The sequence below is a fragment of the Paramisgurnus dabryanus genome, chromosome 1 (genome assembly GCF_030506205.2).
Source record: "Paramisgurnus dabryanus chromosome 1, PD_genome_1.1, whole genome shotgun sequence".
Lineage (NCBI taxonomy): Eukaryota > Metazoa > Chordata > Actinopteri > Cypriniformes > Cobitidae > Paramisgurnus > Paramisgurnus dabryanus.
The window spans coordinates 38991420-39013006 of NC_133337.1; the positions used below are offsets into that span (position 1 = coordinate 38991420).

The 21587-nt window shown below is 35.7% G+C and overlaps 1 protein-coding gene across 9 annotated transcripts in view; it reads left to right on the forward strand.

Moving 5' to 3' along the window:
• The window catches only part of LOC135757588 (calcium-activated potassium channel subunit alpha-1a-like), a 77477-nt gene that overhangs the window by 52691 nt on the left and 3199 nt on the right, over positions 1–21587 (forward strand). For 2 of the 9 annotated variants that reach the window (XM_065272179.2, XM_065272182.2), the window contains 13 exons: positions 269–301; positions 1993–2307; positions 5268–5364; positions 10087–10213; positions 10393–10617; positions 11902–12094; positions 12294–12407; positions 12633–12716; positions 15033–15163; positions 15249–15443; positions 17136–17254; positions 17458–17664; positions 20895–20923. In XM_065272179.2, coding sequence (XP_065128251.2) covers positions 269–301; positions 1993–2307; positions 5268–5364; positions 10087–10213; positions 10393–10617; positions 11902–12094; positions 12294–12407; positions 12633–12716; positions 15033–15163; positions 15249–15443; positions 17136–17254; positions 17458–17664; positions 20895–20923 — 1869 coding nt within the window. The remainder of the gene's footprint in view (positions 1–268; positions 302–1992; positions 2308–5267; positions 5365–10086; positions 10214–10392; positions 10618–11901; positions 12095–12293; positions 12408–12632; positions 12717–15032; positions 15164–15248; positions 15444–17135; positions 17255–17457; positions 17665–20894; positions 20924–21587) is intronic. The other 7 variants (XM_065272184.2, XM_065272186.2, XM_065272183.2 and 4 more) reach the window with 5 other exon arrangements.

A 21587-nucleotide genomic window follows, 5' to 3' on the forward strand; every position in this document is an offset into this window, starting at 1 on the left:
AGAGAGAATTAAATAAACTTAAAGGCCAAAATATAAAGTCAGAAGTCACCTTCACCTGATTCACATGATCAGTTTACTGGTAGAGACTTTAAAAGGATTGGTTAAAAATATCCATTTCTAGTAAAACACACAGATGATCTTGAAAGTTTTTGTTTTCAGTTACTGGTTGATGTTCAGTCCTGTAAAAACACATTTCCTCTCAAACACTCACTGCATCATCACTTCAGTGTCTCACTTTAACTTCATTTTGTCTCTGCATTTTTCTCAGCTAAAAGTAACTATAACGGATACATCAAATCAAGTAAGTTTACACCTCACTTTTATGTATTTGTATTAATGATCCTGTCCTATTTCATCTCAGCATTCATTCATTCATGTGTCTGTCCTGTTCATCCAAACCCATTGTGCATGAATCATATCTGAAGATTTTATGTCATCTGGTTTACATACTGTATGTGCAAATTAAAGTAAATCGATTCATGCACAGATAACAGCCAAACAAAGCATATGATAAAGTAACCCACAAACCATTTGGATTTATAAGTCAAACTTAAAACTGGACATGCATTTAACAATAATATTAAAGCTTATATGGAATCAAAAGCTATGAGCTAACTTAACTTTTCAACTGCTATCAAAAACTAATATTTAATTATTTTAAAATCATGCTTTATAAATGTGTATAAACTTTATTTCTTTTAAACAAATGACAATTAAAAGTTACAGTTTTTCTCAGTCGCTTTGGATCTTTTGTCAGATCAGAAATACATTTTTCTAAACACTTTGTTTAACCTCCACATCATTAATTCAGTTGTGCACAACATTAAAGCAAATTCTGATTGTTTTGGACAAATTGCAAATGCTTTGATACAATCATGCAGTTCATTACGTATACAATTGTTTGCTACATTTTCATTTGCTTATGTCTTTTAAAACTGGTTTGTGTTGAATAGTCTTACACCTCAAAACATTTCATCGATGTTCATCGTACAAGTCTTGCAAAATTGTCAACCTTTGTGTCATAATTTGTTACTGAAAGGATGTTTTAGTCTTTTGTAAATATAAGCTGAATTGATATATTGCTGTCAAGTGAATCTTGAAATTTTGACTGTAAAATATGACTTTTTTTCAAAATCACTATGTGTGTAATTTATTTACAGAAAAAAAAGTGTGAAAATGTGAATTCGTCCACAGTTTACATTAGAAAGACATATATAATGGACATGTATAAACATTTTGACTGCCTTGCTTATGAACAATGACACAGGAAATTGACATTTTGATGGCATTGACATGTTCACTGATGTAAAAATTTACTTTTAAGATATAAACAATGTTTTTTAACAAGTTACAGGCTTTTGCAGGACATCCAAGAGTCCCATGACATCCATAAAGCATGCATTATTTTGCAATTTGTAAAAATTATTCGAGAAATGCTCCAAAGCGACTGAGAAAAACTGTGATGTAATATTTTGTTATGTCATGCACTAACAATTCAGGTGTTTTCAGTGTGGCTAAAGCAAACTGGGGGGGCGTGAATCCAGTTGTATGGCATTCTTTAAAATACATTCATCATAATTTTGTGCAATTAAACCTCTGGAAAATAAGGCTTCTAACCAACAGCACTACATTGTATAAATAAATGGCCGCAAAGGGATGCACCCTACACACTGGGGCCATGCCGAAAAGTTTGAAAACCACTGGTCTAATTCTAAATTGTCCTGGTAATCCAAATGCACTTTCTCTCATTCAACACTAGATGATGCTGTTACACTGCAGTTTTGTTATTTTGTAAGCAATGCTTTACTGAAATATCCAGACAACCACATCTGTTTCTGGGACAGATACAGATTCTGTACACAAAAAAAGCGAGAAACACTTCAAATACATTTAATTGAAGCTGTCAATAGTGAAAAATATCATATCAGTGACAGTTAACTAGCGCAGGTTATTTAAACATTCACTGTCTGATTATAAATGTTTGTCTGACAGTAAAAGATGAATTCAAATCAACATTCCAGCCCCCGAATCCTATGCCCCCCGCTCTGAACCGAGCTCAGGGCGCAGTGATGTCGCCCCCTGCTGGCCGGGAGGTCAGAGTCTCAGTGCCTTTAGTTAATAATCGTAAAGGGAGTCTGTTGTCACCCGCTGCCTCGTATCTTCACCGACTCAGTCTGTCCAGCTCTAGAGAACTTCATCAGAACACTGCGACCTCTGACATCACACGTCTACATCGGGCCTGCAGTCTGCCTGTCAGATACAGATATCATTCCAGCTGTACATCCAACATCAGCCGGCACATGTGCTGTAAGACTCGCATGTCAACTAACTAGACTTCAGTAATCTTACTAAATCAGCCCTTTTTACTTTTACAGCCAACAGAAAAATTGAACAAAATCAGCTGTCATACGAATTGAAAAACAGTTTTACTAGACAGAGGGATCAGTGTAACTAACTACTAACATAATCAGTTAGTTTTAAAATAAATTTATGGACATAAAAATAACATATTTAAAGACTGCAACAGTGGCACAGTATGTAAGATATTTGCATTAAAAACTACTAGTACAATGTTTTTTTTTCACACTTATGTTACCCCAGAGAATTAGCAGTTTTAAAAAGCTCTCTGCACCCATTCGTAAGGTCATTCGTCAAAGATATTATGTCCGCATTATCCTCATTTTCTGTTTTTACTGTGATAGAAATCACAGATATGTTTGACTTCATGCAGTGCTGCGCAGATAGGTTGGTGTATGACATCATAGTATCGCGTGAGCGATCGAAAAGCATTGCTATGAAGTCACTCTCGTTAAAGGTGTAGTGTGTAATTTTTAGAAGAACCTCTTGACAGAAATGCAAAATAATATACAAAGCTATATGATCAGGGGTGTATAAAGACCTTTTCATAATGAACCGTAATGTTTTTATTACCTTAGAATGAGACGTTTTTATCTACATACACCGAGGGTCCCCTTACATGGAAGTCGCCATTTTATGCCGCAAGGTTTCTACAGAAGCCCTTAACAGACAAACTTTTTTTTACTAAGTCATCTCCGTCAATTACATGTTTTTTCCGGTGGCGGCTACCATAGCTACTCTATGCATTTCAAAAGAAAGGGGTGAGCAGTGGACCAAGCCATTGGTTGCAATTCGCAACCTCACCACTGGATGCCGCAAAAATTTACACACTGCACCTTTAAGCTGACGGTCGGGCAGGTTTTGAGTATCGTCTGACTTAGTTTTTCTGCTGTGTCGGCTAAAGTAAGTCACCGTTACCTTTTTTGCCCTATTCAGCATGTCGAATCGATGGTGTAGTTCATTCGTGAGTCGAACCATTCTGATTGGCTGTTGGGCTTTGCCAACCACTGCACAAAAAGAAAGTGATTACGTGAAAAAGCAAGCAAATAACGAAGTCAAGAGGGCGCACTACTTTGTTGGAATCGGTTTGGTGTGTCCGCACACTGAGATGCTATACCAGCCTGATCTCACAAAAAATCATACATATTTTACGAGTTAGCTAATTCGTATAAATTTATACGACCACATTCTTAAGTTTTGGTACGATTTGCCTTGACCCCTGTGACGTTGGGGTTAGGTGCAGGGTTAGGGGTTCAATTTAGTTGTTGGTTTTTTATGAGAATTGTACAATTTTGCACGATTAACTTTGTATAAATTGATACGAATTAGCCAACTCGTAAAATATGTCAATTTTATTGCAAGATCAGGCTGACGATTCTCATGAAAAACAACAATAACAATGAAACCGAACCCCTAACCCCGCACCAAACCACAACATCTCGGGGGTCAAGGCAAATCGTACCAAAACTTACGAATGTGGTCGTATGAATTCATCCGAATTAGCCAACTCGTAAAATATGGACTCAAAAAAATTAAGTGTTGGGTTTAATTCAAAATATTATGTCAACAGGTTCCACGCAATTTGTTTAAGTAATCTCAACAAACAATAATTTAGTTCATTTTAAAAAAGAAGTTTAAGTAAACTCAACAAACCTTAGTAGAGTCAACAAATAAAAATTGAGTTAATTGTACATAACATTTTTTATTAATGATAACAAAAATTTTGAATAATGCAATTTTATAAACTTTACCCCCTTTAATTAGGATTTAATAAGTCCATAATACAGAATCAATCGCAGTTGCTCAATACAACTTATCAAAAAACCTTTTGTTAATACAGTTAATCAAACATATCACAAACATATTTGAAATGCAATGTTGCATTCCAAACCGTTTGTTTGATTTGTTCTAAAACATATCAGAACAAGTTAATTAACTCATACTTGGCCACTTATTACTCAGGTACCTATCTAATGGTGCTACACTTCTGCAAGAGGGTACAACAATTCTGCCAGAACAACAATTACCCATAATACACTGCAAAATCCTCAGCCAATGAGATGCAAGTCTGTATTGGTTTTATTAATCTGTTACTTTTATGCAACAATGTTATGTTGGCTGAACAAATCATTTTTAAGTAATTTTTTAGTTAAATGAACTAGATTAAATTAAGTTCACTTTGTTAATTAGATTTTTTTTTAAGTTATCACAACATAAAAGAATTAAGTAAAATTGGCCAAAGCGAAAGTTCATACGAATTCTCTTGAGATAGCGTTGGTTATATTGTATGCCGATCAATCTGCGCAGCACCATATGTGGACGTTGTATTGAAACGTCACTCTGTTGTCATTTCTTTTAAACCATTCTGTTGGCTTACATTAAAACGTAACAGTTACAGTATACAACTTTATTCATTACATCGTCCATGAACATGATTGTGATTGGACTAATGTTTGGGGTAAAGACTACAATCTCCCATCATTCCCTGCTCCTTCATAGTGTCATCAAACTACAGTTTTGCTTTTATATTGCAGAATCTACATATTGTGCCTTTAAATATACAATACAGATATTTTTTATATAATGACTTGAAACTTAACATAAAAGACGTGTGTTGTGTTGTTTGATTTATAACCCAACAAAATTCAAGTACAAACCATTACTTCAACATTAAAACATGCGTACTTGTGTTCTAACCCAGTGCAAGTATGTGTGTGTATTTTACTTGTGCACATGTTTATGGCCTACCTCTCTTTGACGTATTTAAATGTTTGATTGTGTTTTCATTGGTTGTGGTTGAGTTTTTCACAGTTTTTTTAACTGTTGTTGAATGTGTCACAGGTTGTGAGTTTTTTCATGGCTTGTGTGTGATTGTGTGTTAATGCATCAGTTTTGTTGTGATGTTTCAGTAGTGGAGGAAGAACAACACTCGGCTCTGTCACCTAAGAAGAAACAGCGTAACGGAGGCATGAGAAACTCACCCACCTGCTCACCCAAAATCATCAGGTGAGATCACACTGAATGTGTTTCTGTAAAATATGTCATTATTTATTCAGCATCACTAACTCAGGACAATAAAATGAGCAAAAATCTCCTAAACATATGGTTAAGCAGGGGCTCATTCACTTGTAACACTTTTGCCTCGACATGCAGCGATCATCTAGGACCACAGACATACTGTGCATAGATTGGCTGCTAATTTGTATGTCACCACCATATTAGGGAGGTCAACACTGCACACATACAAGTGAATGGCGAGTTTTTTATCTGGATTTAAGTATAATGACGTTTATGTTGATAATTATAAAAGTAATAAGTAGTAATTTTTGTTGAGAAGTACAAAAACGTTTCAGTTCAGGAAAATGATTCATTGTTATAAGTTGTGAAAACTCATGCGTGTCAAGCATCGATTTGGCTTATTTTGACTGATGTGGATGTGATAAATATTCATACATTCATTCGTACATACTTTCAGTCAGGCAGTGATCTCTAAAGTCTCTCTAACATGTACATAAAGGACCAGAGCTCCAGCCAATCAGAGGTCAGGATCAGTCTCCATTGCCTCAGGCCTCACGCCCGCTCTTACTGCTGTCTGCTTTTAACTCAGAGTACCTGCCTTTTATCCTGTCCATGAGCATTAAACATCCATTTATTGATTTTGACTGATGAAAGAGCTGCTATTAAATTAATAAAAGGCATTAATACAGAATGATGGCATGAGAATAATATCTTCTGAATACAGCAGGCAGAAATAATTCATATTATGTGGACGCTAATTAATAACAAGTGGGAAAATAGATCAGCAAATAATGAATCATACATTTATTATCAAAACTGTTAGTATTGTTAATATATATAGGATAAGTGATGCTGGTATTAAGTGTTTTGTCTTTTTAAGGAGAGACTTTGCTATTATTTTCCTTTTTTAACTTTGATTTTTGCCTGGAGACAATAAAACCTTATTGACTTACATTAAAGTAACCTGAGCTGTATCTAGAGACAAGAATACCTTATGGGCAAACATCACTTACATTTTCTTATAATACTTGTATAATAATACTTAAAAACACACAGGTATTTTCCAAAGGACGTTTGTTATTTTAATAATATAATAAATAATATATTGTTTTTTATTAGGTTGTGTCTAACTGTAGTTTCGTTTAAATATGAAGTCCACAGCATTGATAAGTTAAAATATTTGCAATATTAATATAATACACTTTCACTTAGATACAGCAAATCTTTTATTATTGATGCACACCACAGGTGTTTATGTTTTGAGGAGTTATGCTTAAATACCGCTGTGTATTTCTGTCTTTATATAAGGATGAAAGGCAGCATATGAGGTTTTGTTCTGGTAGTTTTATTCTCTGTGCAGTTTTACAGTAGCCTGAGGCTCTCGTACAAGCTTCAGAAAACATTGTGGTGTTGTGTATCAGCTGTGGTTAACGCAGCCGCCGGCCTGCAGGCTCGAGTGAATTAGTAATGAAGAGCAGATTGGATCTTGCTCTTTAGAAAGCATGTTAGTGTCAGGTTATGTGAGGAATAAAAGATCTCTCAGGGCACGAATAGTTTTCATAGCCTACAGAATGACATGAACAGGATCATGCACACAAACACCACATCACCAAAATACACAGTTGTCTATATCTCTTGCCATGACCTGAGCTCATGTCCTATAGTATATAAAGCCGCAGAAAAAATTAAGAGACCACTCAAGTTTTGCCTTTAATCATCATTTCTACATCTATTACGACCATTTCTGTCCAGTGTCTCTTCAATTCCAACAAAAGTAAACCTCATGAAAGTCACACAACAGCAATGTAAAAGACTGAGTGGATACAAAGACAAATTAAAGATGTGATTCAAAATCACAGAGAAATTAATTTGCACATGTTTTCTTTGCAGTATTTAAGATCGGAAAACACTGCATCTTTTTTGTTGTTTGGGCCATGTTTTTCCCATTTCAATTTTCAGTAAATAATTGCAAAAACATTATTTTATTAGAAACAGAAATGTTGTTGGTAGTTGGCAGAATGAAACAAAAACTATAATTGTACTTAAACATATAAATAGTACATTTAGAAAAACTGAAAATAATCTTGTAGTGGTATCTTAATTTTTGCCGCGGCTGTATATTATCATGGTGAACGTGATTTTACCAAGTAAGATGTGATCCTGGATCAACACCATTGTTGGTCCTGGATCAACATTTTCCTTAACCAATCAGATTGCAGGATTAGGATTAGTGTGTATGTTAGATTTAGGTTTAGGATTGGGTTAGGGGCTTTTAAGAAATACTATTTAACCTATTAAATGTCTAACATCTAACAAATTAATCAGATAAATTTGTTTGATTGCCCGGTTTAGGAATCATTAGCCATGTTTCTATCACCTTGATTTAATGCGCATTTTGAAGTATGGCATCAAAAATGAGTGATGGAAACGCCAAATTTCGAATAAAATTTTTTGAATACACAAAAAAGTTTTTATGCTTGCTTGAGGTGGTTTTTGACTTGTAAGAAAAAGAGTAAATGTGAATAAAGGGAGATTAAAACGCATTTGCAGAATAAATTCTAACGCAGCGAACATTAAACCCATGAGACTGACTGTCTAGCTATTTTCGCTGTCGTTGTCTTTCCCATATATGAGGCTCAACGTCGTCAGAATGCCCTTGCTGCTTGTGCCTGCATCAAAAATGCTGCATTCCTTCTTCTGTGCACTGAGCATTTAGTTTGGCAATAACAAGCTGTGACTGTAGTCCTGTCTCCATTTTCCGCGCTTACCTTGTTTTGTTTACTGTTTGTTACCAATACCACTGTCATTTGCTCGAACAACTTGATAGAAACACACCTTAATCACAATTTCTTTTTTTAAAGATACGATTCACATTTGAATGGAAACTCAGCTATTGATAATCTGCTTTATCTTGTTTGTTAGAGGGGCGGGGCTTCTGCATTACTGTCTCACCTTACAGTGCTGTAATGAATGGATACATGTCAGGTAGTCAATCTGATTTGGAATAAAGCCATCGCATCAACATTATGAAAATACATCATTTATATCACGAATCTGAATGAAGAACAAAGGTGCTGTGATCAAATGAACTTTTTATATGTTCTGGGATTCTCTCATTTCAAAGCAAAATCAATATATAAACCTGGATTTTTATCTATGATATTAAATAAAATACAAGGAAAATGACTCAAAAGATCCATGAAGCAAAATCTGTCATGAAGCAAAGTCCAATCAAAATCAAAATAAGAAACAACTTCACTTTTGGTTTTTAATAGCTTATTTGTGCTGTTCTGATCATGTACAGGACCCGGCTGAGACACTCTGTCTCTCCTGACCACTATGAGCGGATCTGCCAGTGATTGATTTTCTGCTCACAATGAACATAATAAATGTGTTGAGCATCGAGGAATCAAACCCTTGAGAGTATCAGATTGAGCGAGAGAGAAACATTAAACGTTGTTTCATTGTGAGAGTCTTTATGAATCTGCTGTCTGTGGATATCTGATTCAGTGAGGTCTGATCTCATAATGCAACCTTATTGTGTCAGAGTGAATCTGGCAAAAACATGATGGGCTCACATTTAATATATATATGCATTAATTTCTGATAACCGCACGCCTAACTTGTCAAATGTCTTAGAGCAATGTTTGTGGTAACCGTGGTATAAGAGGAATAATTGACTCCGGTCCTTCGAATTATTTGAAAATAATGCACACCCTCGGTGTAACTGCACTCCGCTTTGCGTCGTGCCGCATTGCAAAACTCTAGTTGCCAACTACTGTAGGTGTCATGAAACAGCTTGTTTTGGCAACTAGTCATTAAAGTAACCAGCAACTAAAGTAACTCTTTTTTTAAAATGTAAATTTTTGAAATTGTGGCTAAGAAAAAAATACAGGGTTTGTGAGATTTTCCCATTTATGTCCATCATTACAATTACATACAGGTAAAAGTGTGTATTTGTGATGTACAGTAATGTACTGCAGTAAAGTGCAGCTTGGCGTCTCTGTTTGCTTCTCTGACATGCTGCTGACCGCGCAGTTCACCTGTCACTGTGTGCATTAAATGTGATGGAGAGAGAGAGAGAGAGAGAGAGAGAGAGAGAGAGAGAGAGAAGAGAGAGAGAGAGAGAGAGAGAGAGAGAGAGAAAGAGAGAGAGAGAGAGCTCCTCTAATGGTTTTACTGATGGACGGCAGACAGATTGAATGTAAAGTCATAACACTGAACTGTGGCTGATGGATGAAAAAGCTGTGTGACAGGACACAGAAACCTTCACCCCCTCTAATGGACCAATCGCATGTCAGAGCTGTGTTACGTCCCTGTGCTCCATCAGGTCCTGTAACACAGCTTCTGCTTTCTAGGATTTAATTCATGGCTTGCAAATATCTGATTTATAAAGACTCAGCAGAAACATTGACCTTCTGTCTTAAGTGTTTTTTTTCTCAAGAGGCAAAACAGAAATTTCATAAAATAATGACATGTCAGCAAAAGTGCACATTGCATTTTTTTACTACAACAAACGGGAAAAACTGTATTGAAACATGCTTGTCACAAACACTAAACTGATAACTCGGTTCTCCTGGTTTTATTTTATACATAAGTAGTACTGGCATCATACTGTATGCCCCTGCAAACAATGTAAAAAATTGTCTTTTGAAGTGTTATCATTTGTATGTATTGTTGTAAATTGTGTATAATTTTTGTACATTTTAGGCACGACCTGTTGCTCATCACAGGACATGATCATCAGATGGAAACAATGGATGAGAATATAAAGAAATATGATTCCACTGGAATGTTTCACTGGTGCCCATCAAAAGAAATCGAGAGGGTCGTACTGGTAAGAAATCACACATTCATCAAATAACTAAACAGTTAAATCCACTGAAACTCCTATCTGTGTTTGCTGAGAGTCTTTAAAGAGCAAGACTAAATGAGATGATATATTATATGAAGATATTTATGAGCATTTCAGGCCTTGTAGAGGTCAGGTGGTGATGTTCTGTGTTTGTCTTGCAGACCAGAAGTGAAGCAGCAATGACTGTTCTCAGCGGTCACGTGGTTGTTTGTATATTTGGAGATGTGAAGTCGGCTCTGGTCGGTCTTCGTAACCTGGTCATGCCGCTGAGAGCGAGTAACTTTCACTATCATGAGCTGAAGCCCATCGTGTTTGTGGGATCTCTGGAGTATCTGAAGAGAGAATGGGAGACGTTACACAACTTTCCCAAAGTCTCCATCTTACCTGTGAGTGTGAGAAATCATTTTAGAAAACACGGTTGTATATGGATGCTGATTGCTCAGTGCAAGGTTTTAAAAATGTATACAGTGAATGTGCCTAAAAACAATCATGTGATGTTATTGAGCCCGATTTTATTGAACTAAGCACATGGTCTAAAGCGCATGGCGCAAGTGCACTTAGTGTCAGAATCCACTTTTGCTAGTTTCACAACAGGAAAAATGGTTTGTGCACCTGGCACACAGTCTAAAAGGGATGTTCCTATTCTCATAATGAGTAATGGGTGTGTTTTGGGCATAACGGGCAATAAACCAATGAGAGTCTCATCTCAAAGCCAGTTGTGTTTGTGCCATGCTGATTCCCTATTGATGTTAAATGCAAAATGCATTGTTTTATTAATTGAAATGGTTATTTTTGTAATTAAAGCTTTGGTTCTCTTTAAAAGTCATTATTTCAGTCATGGAGTATAAAGTAAAATAAGCTGATAAAGTATGATGCATTATCGCTATAATCTCAAAAATGGTTTTATAAGAATAATTTACAAATATGCAAAAAAGGTTAGCATAAGTAAAAATACTTTATTTGTAACAAACAGGAGATTAAAAAAATTACAAGCTTGTGGAGAAATGTTTCACACCGGGGCAGCGAATAATTTTTTTTCTTATCTCACCATATCCACATGTACAAAGTCCTCATATACAATAAATGTTTGGGGTAGCATTTAAAAACATTTCAAAATAAATGCAATAGTTGCACTTTTTAAAGGCAAAAAAAAAATCATCTTACCAGGCTACAGGTGAAGCAGGTCTTCACGCTTTCTAATCTGTCCTTATTTATGTCCAAACGACTCAATGATAATCTTTTACACTTTAATCCTTTTATTTTTCATGTTTAAAAATGTTTTTGTGCTGCTATGTGCCATGTGTGTGTACAAGGTATAAGCATGTTGTATTCCTATTTATAGGCGCATATTACTTTAAACAACAAAAAATGTTTGTGCCAAAGACTTTAAAGCAGGTATAAGTTTGTCAATAGCGTAGTCTATTTCAGTTGCCTCAAAATAGCAACGTGCCAACAATGCACCTAAACACCTCGTTTTGAGACCAACACGCCCATGGGCGCACAAATGGGTGCAAATGCATTTGCTATTTAAACAACATGGCGCTGGACGTGAAAATGAGAACTGCGTTGGGTTGAAACTAGCAAAAAACACTTGCGTCGCATTGCACATAGTGTGTGATAGGGCCCATTGTGTGTTTATTTAATTGTTGTTGTGTGTGTGTGTTGTTAAGGGAACTCCACTGAGCCGTGCTGATCTGAGAGCAGTCAACATCAACCTGTGTGACATGTGCGTCATTCTGTCAGCCAATCAGAACAATATCGACGACGCTTCTCTGCAGGATAAAGAATGCATTCTGGCATCTCTCAACATCAAGTCCATGCAGTTTGATGACAGCATCGGTCTGCTGCAGGCAAACTCTCAAGGTAAGAACACAAATCAGAGCGACTGCGCAGGTGTATGCAATGTTTTCAGTATGCACCGCTCTATAAACTTCACTTTATGTTGTTATGATGGTATGGATTGCTTGAAGGTACGATTGAGCTTTATTACCAGTGGATTAAAAATAAATGGTGTCTAGTTTTTATTGATCTGTTTATGATGTCCTGTGTGTCTGGGCTGCAGGTTTTACTCCTCCTGGGATGGATCGCTCATCTCCGGAGAACAGTCCAGTACATGGACTGGTGCGACAGACGTCAATAACCACAGGAGCAAACATTCCCATCATCACAGAACTCGGTGAGATGATCCACAACACGGGAATGATGTCACATTTACTGATTAGAGGAGAAATACTTTCATGCTGTGACAGACCAATTTTGGTTAACTGGTTGTTTTGGATGCTGAATAACTCTGGTTACCTGAATATTTTGGCAACCAGTTGTTGAGCAAATAAAACTTAGTAGTGACTGGTTGTGTTAGGTAGTAGTTGCTCTATAGTAATGGGTTGTTTTATGCTGATAGCTAAAACAGACAAGTTGCTGCCCCTGGTTTCTCTAAGCCAGGACAAGAGCAGTGGAACCAACATCCCAATGATAACAGAGCTGGGTAAGAACCGCTGACTGACAGAACCGGACAGAACCGTCACTGTGTCACTGTCTTCTGTGTTTCACTTCAATGACACTTTCTTCCTTTGACTCGATGTTTCAACTCGTCTGTCGTTTGCTCGAGTTCATTTTGAGGTTTTGGATCGTGTTGACATGCACGGCTCTGTGTTCTCAGTTTGCTGTGAATTCTCATGTGCTTTAGTGTCGTGATGCACACTGATGCATCAAAAAAATTTCTGTTTCACTCAAATTTAAATGAATTGTCGCTCTTATGCCGCTGTCACACTAGACATTCAACAAACAAACGTCCTTCGCAGACCCCTAAGAAACCGGATATGACATCGCACTAGAGGTCTTCACGGGTTCACTTAGATCCGAAAACCTGGTCTGACCTAAGCGGGGTCGGGTCTAAAAGTTTCACGTGTGCCTCGGGCATGAGCCGGGTATAATATTAGCGCCATCAGGTCTCGGGTAATTTAAAATAAATGTGTTTTTTCTGAACTGACCCGAGAAGACTCAAACTATTTCACGTGTGTGCATCGAGTTGTTTTCCTCCCTCTGTTTGCCAAGAGCCCTTGCGACATTGTGTGGCTGATGGTAGGTTAATTTTCATTGAGACAGACCTGTCAATCAATTTTGAATGCACACTGTCAGTGATTACTTAGATAACAAATGAAAATAAATGGTGCAGCATTCGGGTCTTTCTAAAAAAAAAAAAGATTTATGCATTTTGGGTTTGGGTAAAAAGGGATGTGGATAGCACACCAAATATGCTTTATGTCATTAAACTTTGATTATTTTTCAAATTAGTTTGTAATGTTAAAATGTACCATTAATTCCAGTATGCAGCAATGCGGTCATCCAGGCAGCTTCTTTTTTTATCTATTTTTATAATCTTTCAAAGCAGTGTTGAACAAGATGGGATTGCACTATTAATGATTCCTCCATCTTGTATTTAATGGAAAGGTTACACACTGCAAAAATTGATTTTCAAGAAAAAAATTCTTAGTATTTTTGTCTTGTTTTCAGTAAAAATATCTTAAAATTCTTAAATTAAAATGCTTTTTCTTGATGAGCAAAAAAGAGTTTTCTTTTAGACCAAAAATATCAAATTTAAGTGATTTTGTGCATAAAACATGCAAAAAAAGTGAATGGGGTAAGAATTTTTTTCTTGAATTTTTCTTGAATTTAGCGTTTAAGAAAAATGTTCAAGATTTTTTTGCTTACCCCATTGGCAGACTTTTGCTTGTTTTGTGCAAAAAATCACTTAAATTTGATATTTTTGGTCTAAAACTAGACTTATTGTCTTGGGTCGTTTTGCTCATCAAGAATTTTTTTTAGATATTTTTACTGAAAACAAGACAAAAATACTAAAAACATTTTTCTTGAAAATCATTTTTTGCTGTGCATATGCAATGTGTCGTGTCCATCTCCTACTGGTCACACGTCCTCGCATGATAAAAATGTACAGGTCAGAGTTCACCAAACTTAAACTTTTGAACAGCGAAATGTGATTTTTTTTCTGCAGGAGATACTAGCTACATTTCCATTAATGATTTGCACAAATTTTTTGCTGTATTTTTAAATGTCGACAAAAAACTATTGCGAAATGACAGCGTTTCCATAAACCAATGTCATGTGACTAAAATGTAATTTTGTTGTCTCGCGATAAGTAATTCCATAAACCATGGTGACGGGTGTGTTCGACTTCATACAGTACTGCGCAGACTGACATGTACAGTAGATGACATAAAAATACGACTCGAAAGCATACAGAGCAGTCGACTCCCAAATCAATCTCGCTGTATTTTGATGTCACGTGCTTGTCAGTTCTTGTGACAACAAATGAAGTCGAAACACACGTCAGGTGACCTGTAAATTCGAGAAATAAAGTTTTGCAATATATTCTTTTTTCCAATTGTCTGAAAAACCACGTCATCCCAGCGTAAAAACTTTTTTGCAATATATGCGAGTTAATGCAAAAATGCTGTGTTTCCATTGGGCGCATTTTCAAAACGCTATTTCAATTTGTGCAAAAACGAAGATTGTGTTTCTGGTCTGGTGTGACTGCAGCATTAGACAAACATGTTGACCAGGGTCCAAAATTAGTTTTTGCCACACCTGCCAATGTGAGTGAACAGTAACATTTATTTTTTGAGAAAAATATAGTCCTCATGATATTTAGATATGGCATCATATACTGTACCTATATGAGCTTAACAAACATTAATTTTGGACCGTGTGTCATTTTCTGTGTATTTTTACTTCTGGTAATCCTCACAAACACAATACTCATGAAGTGTCTTTGTGTTTTTAGTGAACGACTCAAATGTTCAGTTTCTGGATCAGGACGATGATGACGATCCTGACACAGAACTGTATCTCACACAGCCCTTTGCCTGTGGGACGGCGTTTGCTGTCAGTGTTCTGGACTCATTAATGAGCGCTGTAAGACTTCATCACTCTCAATGAAAGCACACTGACCTCAGGACTGAATCCTACATCTTTAACTCTCTATCTGTCTATCACTCAGACGTACTTTAATGATAACATTCTGACCCTGATCCGGACGCTGGTTACTGGAGGTGCCACGCCGGAGCTGGAAGGTTTGTTGGCGGAGGAGAATGCCCTGCGGGGAGGTTACAGCACACCACAAACACTGGCCAATAGAGACCGCTGCCGGGTCGCCCAGCTGGCACTTTATGATGGACCCTTCGCAGATCTCGGGGTGAGATTCAACACAAATGAATTGACTTGAAGCCATACAGGCACTACACTGCAAAAAAATGACTTTCTAATTTAGTATTTTTGTCTAAGACAAAAAATAAACAATTTAAGTGAATTTGTGCTAAAAAAAGCAAAAATATCTGCCAATGGGGTGAGAAAAAAAATCTTGAAATAAGATTAATTTTTTCACTTAATTCAAAAGAAAATATTCTCACCCCATTGGCAGATATTTTTGCTTGTTTTAAGCACAAATTCACTTAAATTGTATATTTTTTGTTTAAAAAGTAGACTTATTTTCTTAGGTCATTTTGCTAATCAAGAAAATACATCTTGATTTAAGAAATTTTAGATATTTTTACTGAAAACATGAAAAAAAAACTAAGTTAGAAAGTCATTTTTTGCAGTGTAGAGCAGGGGTGCCCAAACTTTTTCCTACTAAGGGCCAAAAATCAAACCTGACTGAGGGCCGTGGGCCAAAAGTAAATGTTGCTGTGTTATATTAAAATTGTCATGATTCTCCTCATTTATAATTTTTAAATTTCCTTTAGTCTGCCACTGCCTCGACCTCTCCATTATTAGCCCTATAGTACCTGAGTTTGTTGAGTTTCATGATGCATGCTATACACCTTCAAGTATGTACATAAAAAATTATTCACTTTAATTCCTTGCATTTAATTTTAATTTACATTTTTGTAATGTACAAATACAACAAAAAAAGTTACATTTTAGAAAATGTTTAATTAGAAATATGAACATCTGCGTGAATGACTTTCATGCCTCTTACTTATCTCAAGTGGCATGACAGGCCAAATTAAAGGCTATTGTGAGCAAACTATGGCCCTATGGCACTGTAAAAAATGACTTTCTTACTTAGTATTTTTGTCTTGTTTTCAGTAAAAATATCTACAAATTATGAGCAAAATGACCTAGGAAAGTAAGTCTACACTGCAAAAAAATATTTTCAAGAAAAAACATTCTTAGTAATTTTTTCTTGTTTTCAGTAAAAAAAATCAAAAAATTCTTAAATTAAGATGCTTTTTCTTGATGAGCAAAACGACTTAAATAAGTTTTAGACCAAAAAATACAATTTAAGTGATTTTGTGCATAAAACAAGCAAAAAAATCGGCCAATGGGGTAAGCAAATTTTTCTTGAATTTTTCTTGAATTTAGTGTTTAAGAAAAATGTTCAACATTATTTTGCTTACCCCATTGGCAGATTTTTTTTGCTTGTTTTATGCACAAAATCACTTAAATTTGATATCTAAAAACTAGACTTATTTTCTTGGGTCGTTTTGCTCATCAAGAAAAAGCATCTTAATTTAAGTTTTTTTTTATATTTTTACTGAAAACAAGACAAAAATATAAAATTTAAGCCAATGGAATAAGAAAATTTTTATTGAATTAAGTGTTTATGAAAAAAGTAAACTTATTTTTTGTAAAAAAAAAAAAACTAGACTTATTTTCCTAGGTCATTTTGCTCAATAAGAAAATACTTCTAATTTAAGAATTTTTTGATATTTTTACAGAAAACAAGACAAAAAAGTAAGAAAGTCAATTTTTGCAGTTTGGGCACCTCTGTACTAGAGACATAAAGGCTGAATTATTTTTAACTCTTGCATGAAAACTTGACAGACAGTTTTTGATGTTATATTAAATATCTTTTGTACTGTATATGCTCATTTTTGTTTTTCAGGATGGTGGATGTTATGGAGACTTGTTCTGTAAAGCTTTAAAAACATACAACATGTTGTGTTTTGGGATATATCGCTTAAGAGACGCACATTTGGGCAACCCCACCCAGTGTACCAAACGGTGAGCTGCACATGAAATCTTCAGTTTATAACTAATATCATTGTTCTCATGAAACATCATTTAAAATTTGACGTATATACAAACCCATGGTCTAAACTAAACTTTTTAAAATTTTTTAAAACTTTAGCCATTAAGTTTGTGAGAGAAACCCTGGTAGCTTTCTCTATAGCACGTGTGAATGTTTGTTGTCTTCACTTTTACAGATATGTGATCACAAATCCTCCGTACGACTTTGAGTTGGTGTCTACAGATCTGATCTTCTGTCTGATGCAGTTTGACCATAACGCCGGTCAGACCCGCAGCAATCTGTCCACTCACTCCAGCCACTGCCCGAGCAAAAAGAGTCCGTCTGCTCACTCCATCCCCACCTCCATCCGGCCGGGTCGCAGCCGCAGTCGAGACAAACAGAAGTATGTTCCTGTGTAAGAATCTGTGCGTTTGAGCTGTGTCTGCGTGTCATGGGCGGCCGTGTGTGTGTGTATGGTGACAAAACGTCACAGATCAGATTGTGACCCTTGCATTTGTTAACATAAACGCTATCCGGACTTGGATCTGCGTTAATCGTAAGCCACCGTTTACATGACAAACTTCTTATTGTTGATGATGAGCATGTCTTACACGGGTAACACTGTGTCTGGTTAATTCATTTGTTATTATTTTGCACTTAATCTGCACTTTAATTCCACAGTATCATAACATCTGACCTGACCAACACTTGTGTGGTTTAGAAACGTATTGCCTTTGTGCTCTTACATCCTAAGATTTCTGACCACACCATGTTTACATTACCAATATACAGTACACGAGTCCAACAGACTGAGACCATTAGTATTTCTACACCAGTATTTTCTATTAAATATATATTTATTATAAACTGTCAATTAAAACTGTATATACACAAAAACATTTCAAGAGAGTAACTTTCATTTTTCTGCTAATAATATTCACAACACTGTGATTTACAGATGAATAAAAATATTCAACCGAAAAAAATGAACAATTCACCAAATATTAAAGATATGAAAATGAACGCATATTTCAAATTTAATAAATTTAACAAAATTATTAAAGCAATTTTCTAAATGTGTTCTTAAATATAAAAATTACACAAAATCCTAAAACTTTATTTAAGGTATTGTAACAATCAGCCTTATCGAGTTAGAAATTAAAATCAGGTCAAATTTAATTGTGAGAGATTAAAATAAATTAAATAAGAGTTAGTGTATTTACAAGAATCATACTGAACCAAAAACAACATTAAAAGCATGGAATACAAAATACCTAGGATGACCATACGTGCCATTTTTCCCGGATACATCCTGGCCGGATTTCTGGTACATCTTCCGGAAGTCGTATTTGTCCACTGCATACATCATCGAGGTTCTCACATTTCAGTTAAAAACATTATTACATTACAATTTATTTCGCTTAAGACATAAAATCATTTCATTCTTACCTTGAAATGTAACATTGCTTTTTTTTAAAAAGAACCTGAAATAAAAAACCTCGATGATGTATGCGGTCAACCAATGTGTCGCAGCTCGCACGCGAAATCCTGTCCAGGACGTGTCCGGGAAAAATGGCACATATGGTGACTCTAAATGTAACATACCCTAAAACGATTGAAAACATGCTAGTATGTTAAAGGTACAAAGGTGTCCACCAGTTCATATACAATCCAAAGAAGTGAAATCTAAAGGCCACAAACAAAACTCCTCACTCCAGCAGATCTATGCTAAGCTAACCGCATGGTGCTATACTGAAAACATGGTTTGGGGTTGATGACGACATCCTTCTCGTCGCCACACAACCTGCAGTTCTTCACGAAAGTCCAGATTTCTTTGCAAATTGTAGGCCACCTCCAGGATCTTGAGGAGAGTTTTAAGTCAGCCGTGACGCCTCTCCTCAGTCCTAACACTAACGGGCGATTTCCACCGACTGCGGATCCGCTGCGGAACGGCGGCGGAGTCAATCGGTTTCCATTCAAGTCAATGTGTGTATTTCCACTGACTGCGCTCCGAATCCATCACAGCTCCGGCTATCCGCAGTCCTCCGGCACAAATACGCAGAGCTTCGATTTTTGACGGATGCCGGACAGCTCTGCAGGGCGGAGCCATGACTTTATCGCGTGATCATACCTGAATACTCGAGAACTCGTGTTTTTTTATTAAATATTTGCAATACAAACATTACAAACACACACAAATAAAGTCATTAATACAAAAACAACAAATAATAGACAGGAACAGAGCCAGGGGGAGTTTCAAATAAATACATTAAAGATAGAGCATAAATAAATGTTTTAGCAGCCTTGTGTTAGTGGATTTGCTGTCCCAGAGAAGTTTTATGGATTTTGGATGATCAATTCTTTGCATTGTATATAGACAGGTGAACAATCTACATTTGGACTTTTAATACGCTAGTGCTTTTTCCAGTATAAGTTTAAATGTGTTGTTTTAGTTTCAATGTGAATCTTGTAAATACACCATTTTTATTAAATGTATTCACTTTGTCTCATTCTTCTAACATTGTTTTAGTCTCTTACATTTAGATCTAACCCCATTTTAATGTAACTCGAAGGCTGATTGTTATGATTTATATAAAAAATTAGCATTTTTTATGGTCTCAGACTTTTGGGCTCTACAAATATCATGTCTGTATTCTTTCAAATGTCCTAATTTGAATTCACTGCCTTCTTGAAATGACAGAAAAGCAGAATGATTTCAGTCTACGCAGAAAACCCACCGTACATTTATGTCTCGTGAGTTACCCTTCATCTTTCGAAGCGTTAGACATTTGCCCCTTGGTAAAATACACTTTAAAACATTCACTTGTGAGCAGGTTTTTGTCGAAATGAGTGAAGGGTAAATTTTTTTTAACCAAATTGAAATGAGCCTTAAAGCAGAACATTGTTTCCATGCAAACATACTGACGGATAACTCATTGTTGGGCAGATCTTATTGAATTGTTGCGTTCCCAGGATTCTTGTATTCCTGTTTAATACGGCTGCTATTAGAGATAAATGTGACGCGTTTATCTGAAGCAGTTTTTAAGTAAATCTGGAGATGTTTCTGTGCTGTTAGCAGATAATACTGACATTTTGTATAATCTCTTCCAGTTAAAACCAATATTTCTAAGGCTGTTTAACTCATTTTGTTTAGGGTGGTACAATGTAATACTAAAGTATGTGTTGTGATTCTTCCAGAATCAAGTTATTTGATAAGCATTTGTAAGAGAAAAACTTGTTCATGTTCATAGCTGTAGTCAAATGCTCACACCAAAGTTTTGATTCTCTTAATATCAAGTGTAAAAGGGTTTTCTTATATCAACTAGTGTATGCTATCTTACGATGAACATAATAAAATATTTTTTTCTGTAACTATTATGTGATGTTTGCCTTTTAATGTTTTACTATTAAATATTAATCTGAATGAGGTCAGTGCGGATGCAGTATGATTTTAAAAGAGCCCTACACCCAAACATACAACTTTAGTCATTTATACATGTATCATTTCAAAGACTTTTATCCTGCGGGATTATCCTGCATACATGTACAGTATGATATGAAAAGATGAAGTTTCTTCAATGATTCAGGATATGTTTTGGACTCACAACATTTACTGTACCTCTTTCTTTAAAGTGCGACCAGGACGAATCGAAGCGCTTCAGGTATGAAACTGTGTGCATGCCATTACTCCAACCATCACTCTCATATTTCAGATGGTTATGAATCGAAACGTGCGCTCGAAACCGTCCTGCCAGTGTCAATTCTTTGCTTTTCAACCGAAAGCAAAGTAGCTTTTGTCAGTACTGGCTGCTTTTCTGGACATGATGTCTGCATGCATTTCTCAGTTATTTCTTTAGATTCTGGGTTTTTTCATTAGTAAAGTAGTTGTCTTGATATCAAATAACAACCTGAGAATGCTTTTATCATAGAGATGTAGTCTGTAGTGCACATCCTATGTAGTTTGCATGGTTTTGATTGATTGTCAAGAATATCAGCATGAATCCAATGATGAAATCATTTTTCACCACAGAACCAACAATGAGCCATCTGTTATAATCTCAAACATACAACAACAACATATTTACTGTACACACAGAGTTCTGCATACACAAATGTATGTACAAGATCCAGAAGTCCTACAATATAATATTGTATATTCTACCCATATGGTAAAAAAGTGTAAAATGTTTTTAAAATTTATGTTAAATACATTTTGTAAAAAGTAAAGCTTAAAAATATTTTTGAATTTGAAAATATATTTAGTTTTAACCTTTATATATTAATGGTGGGGTGCATGATTTTTGAAAAACACTTTGGAAAAGGGAG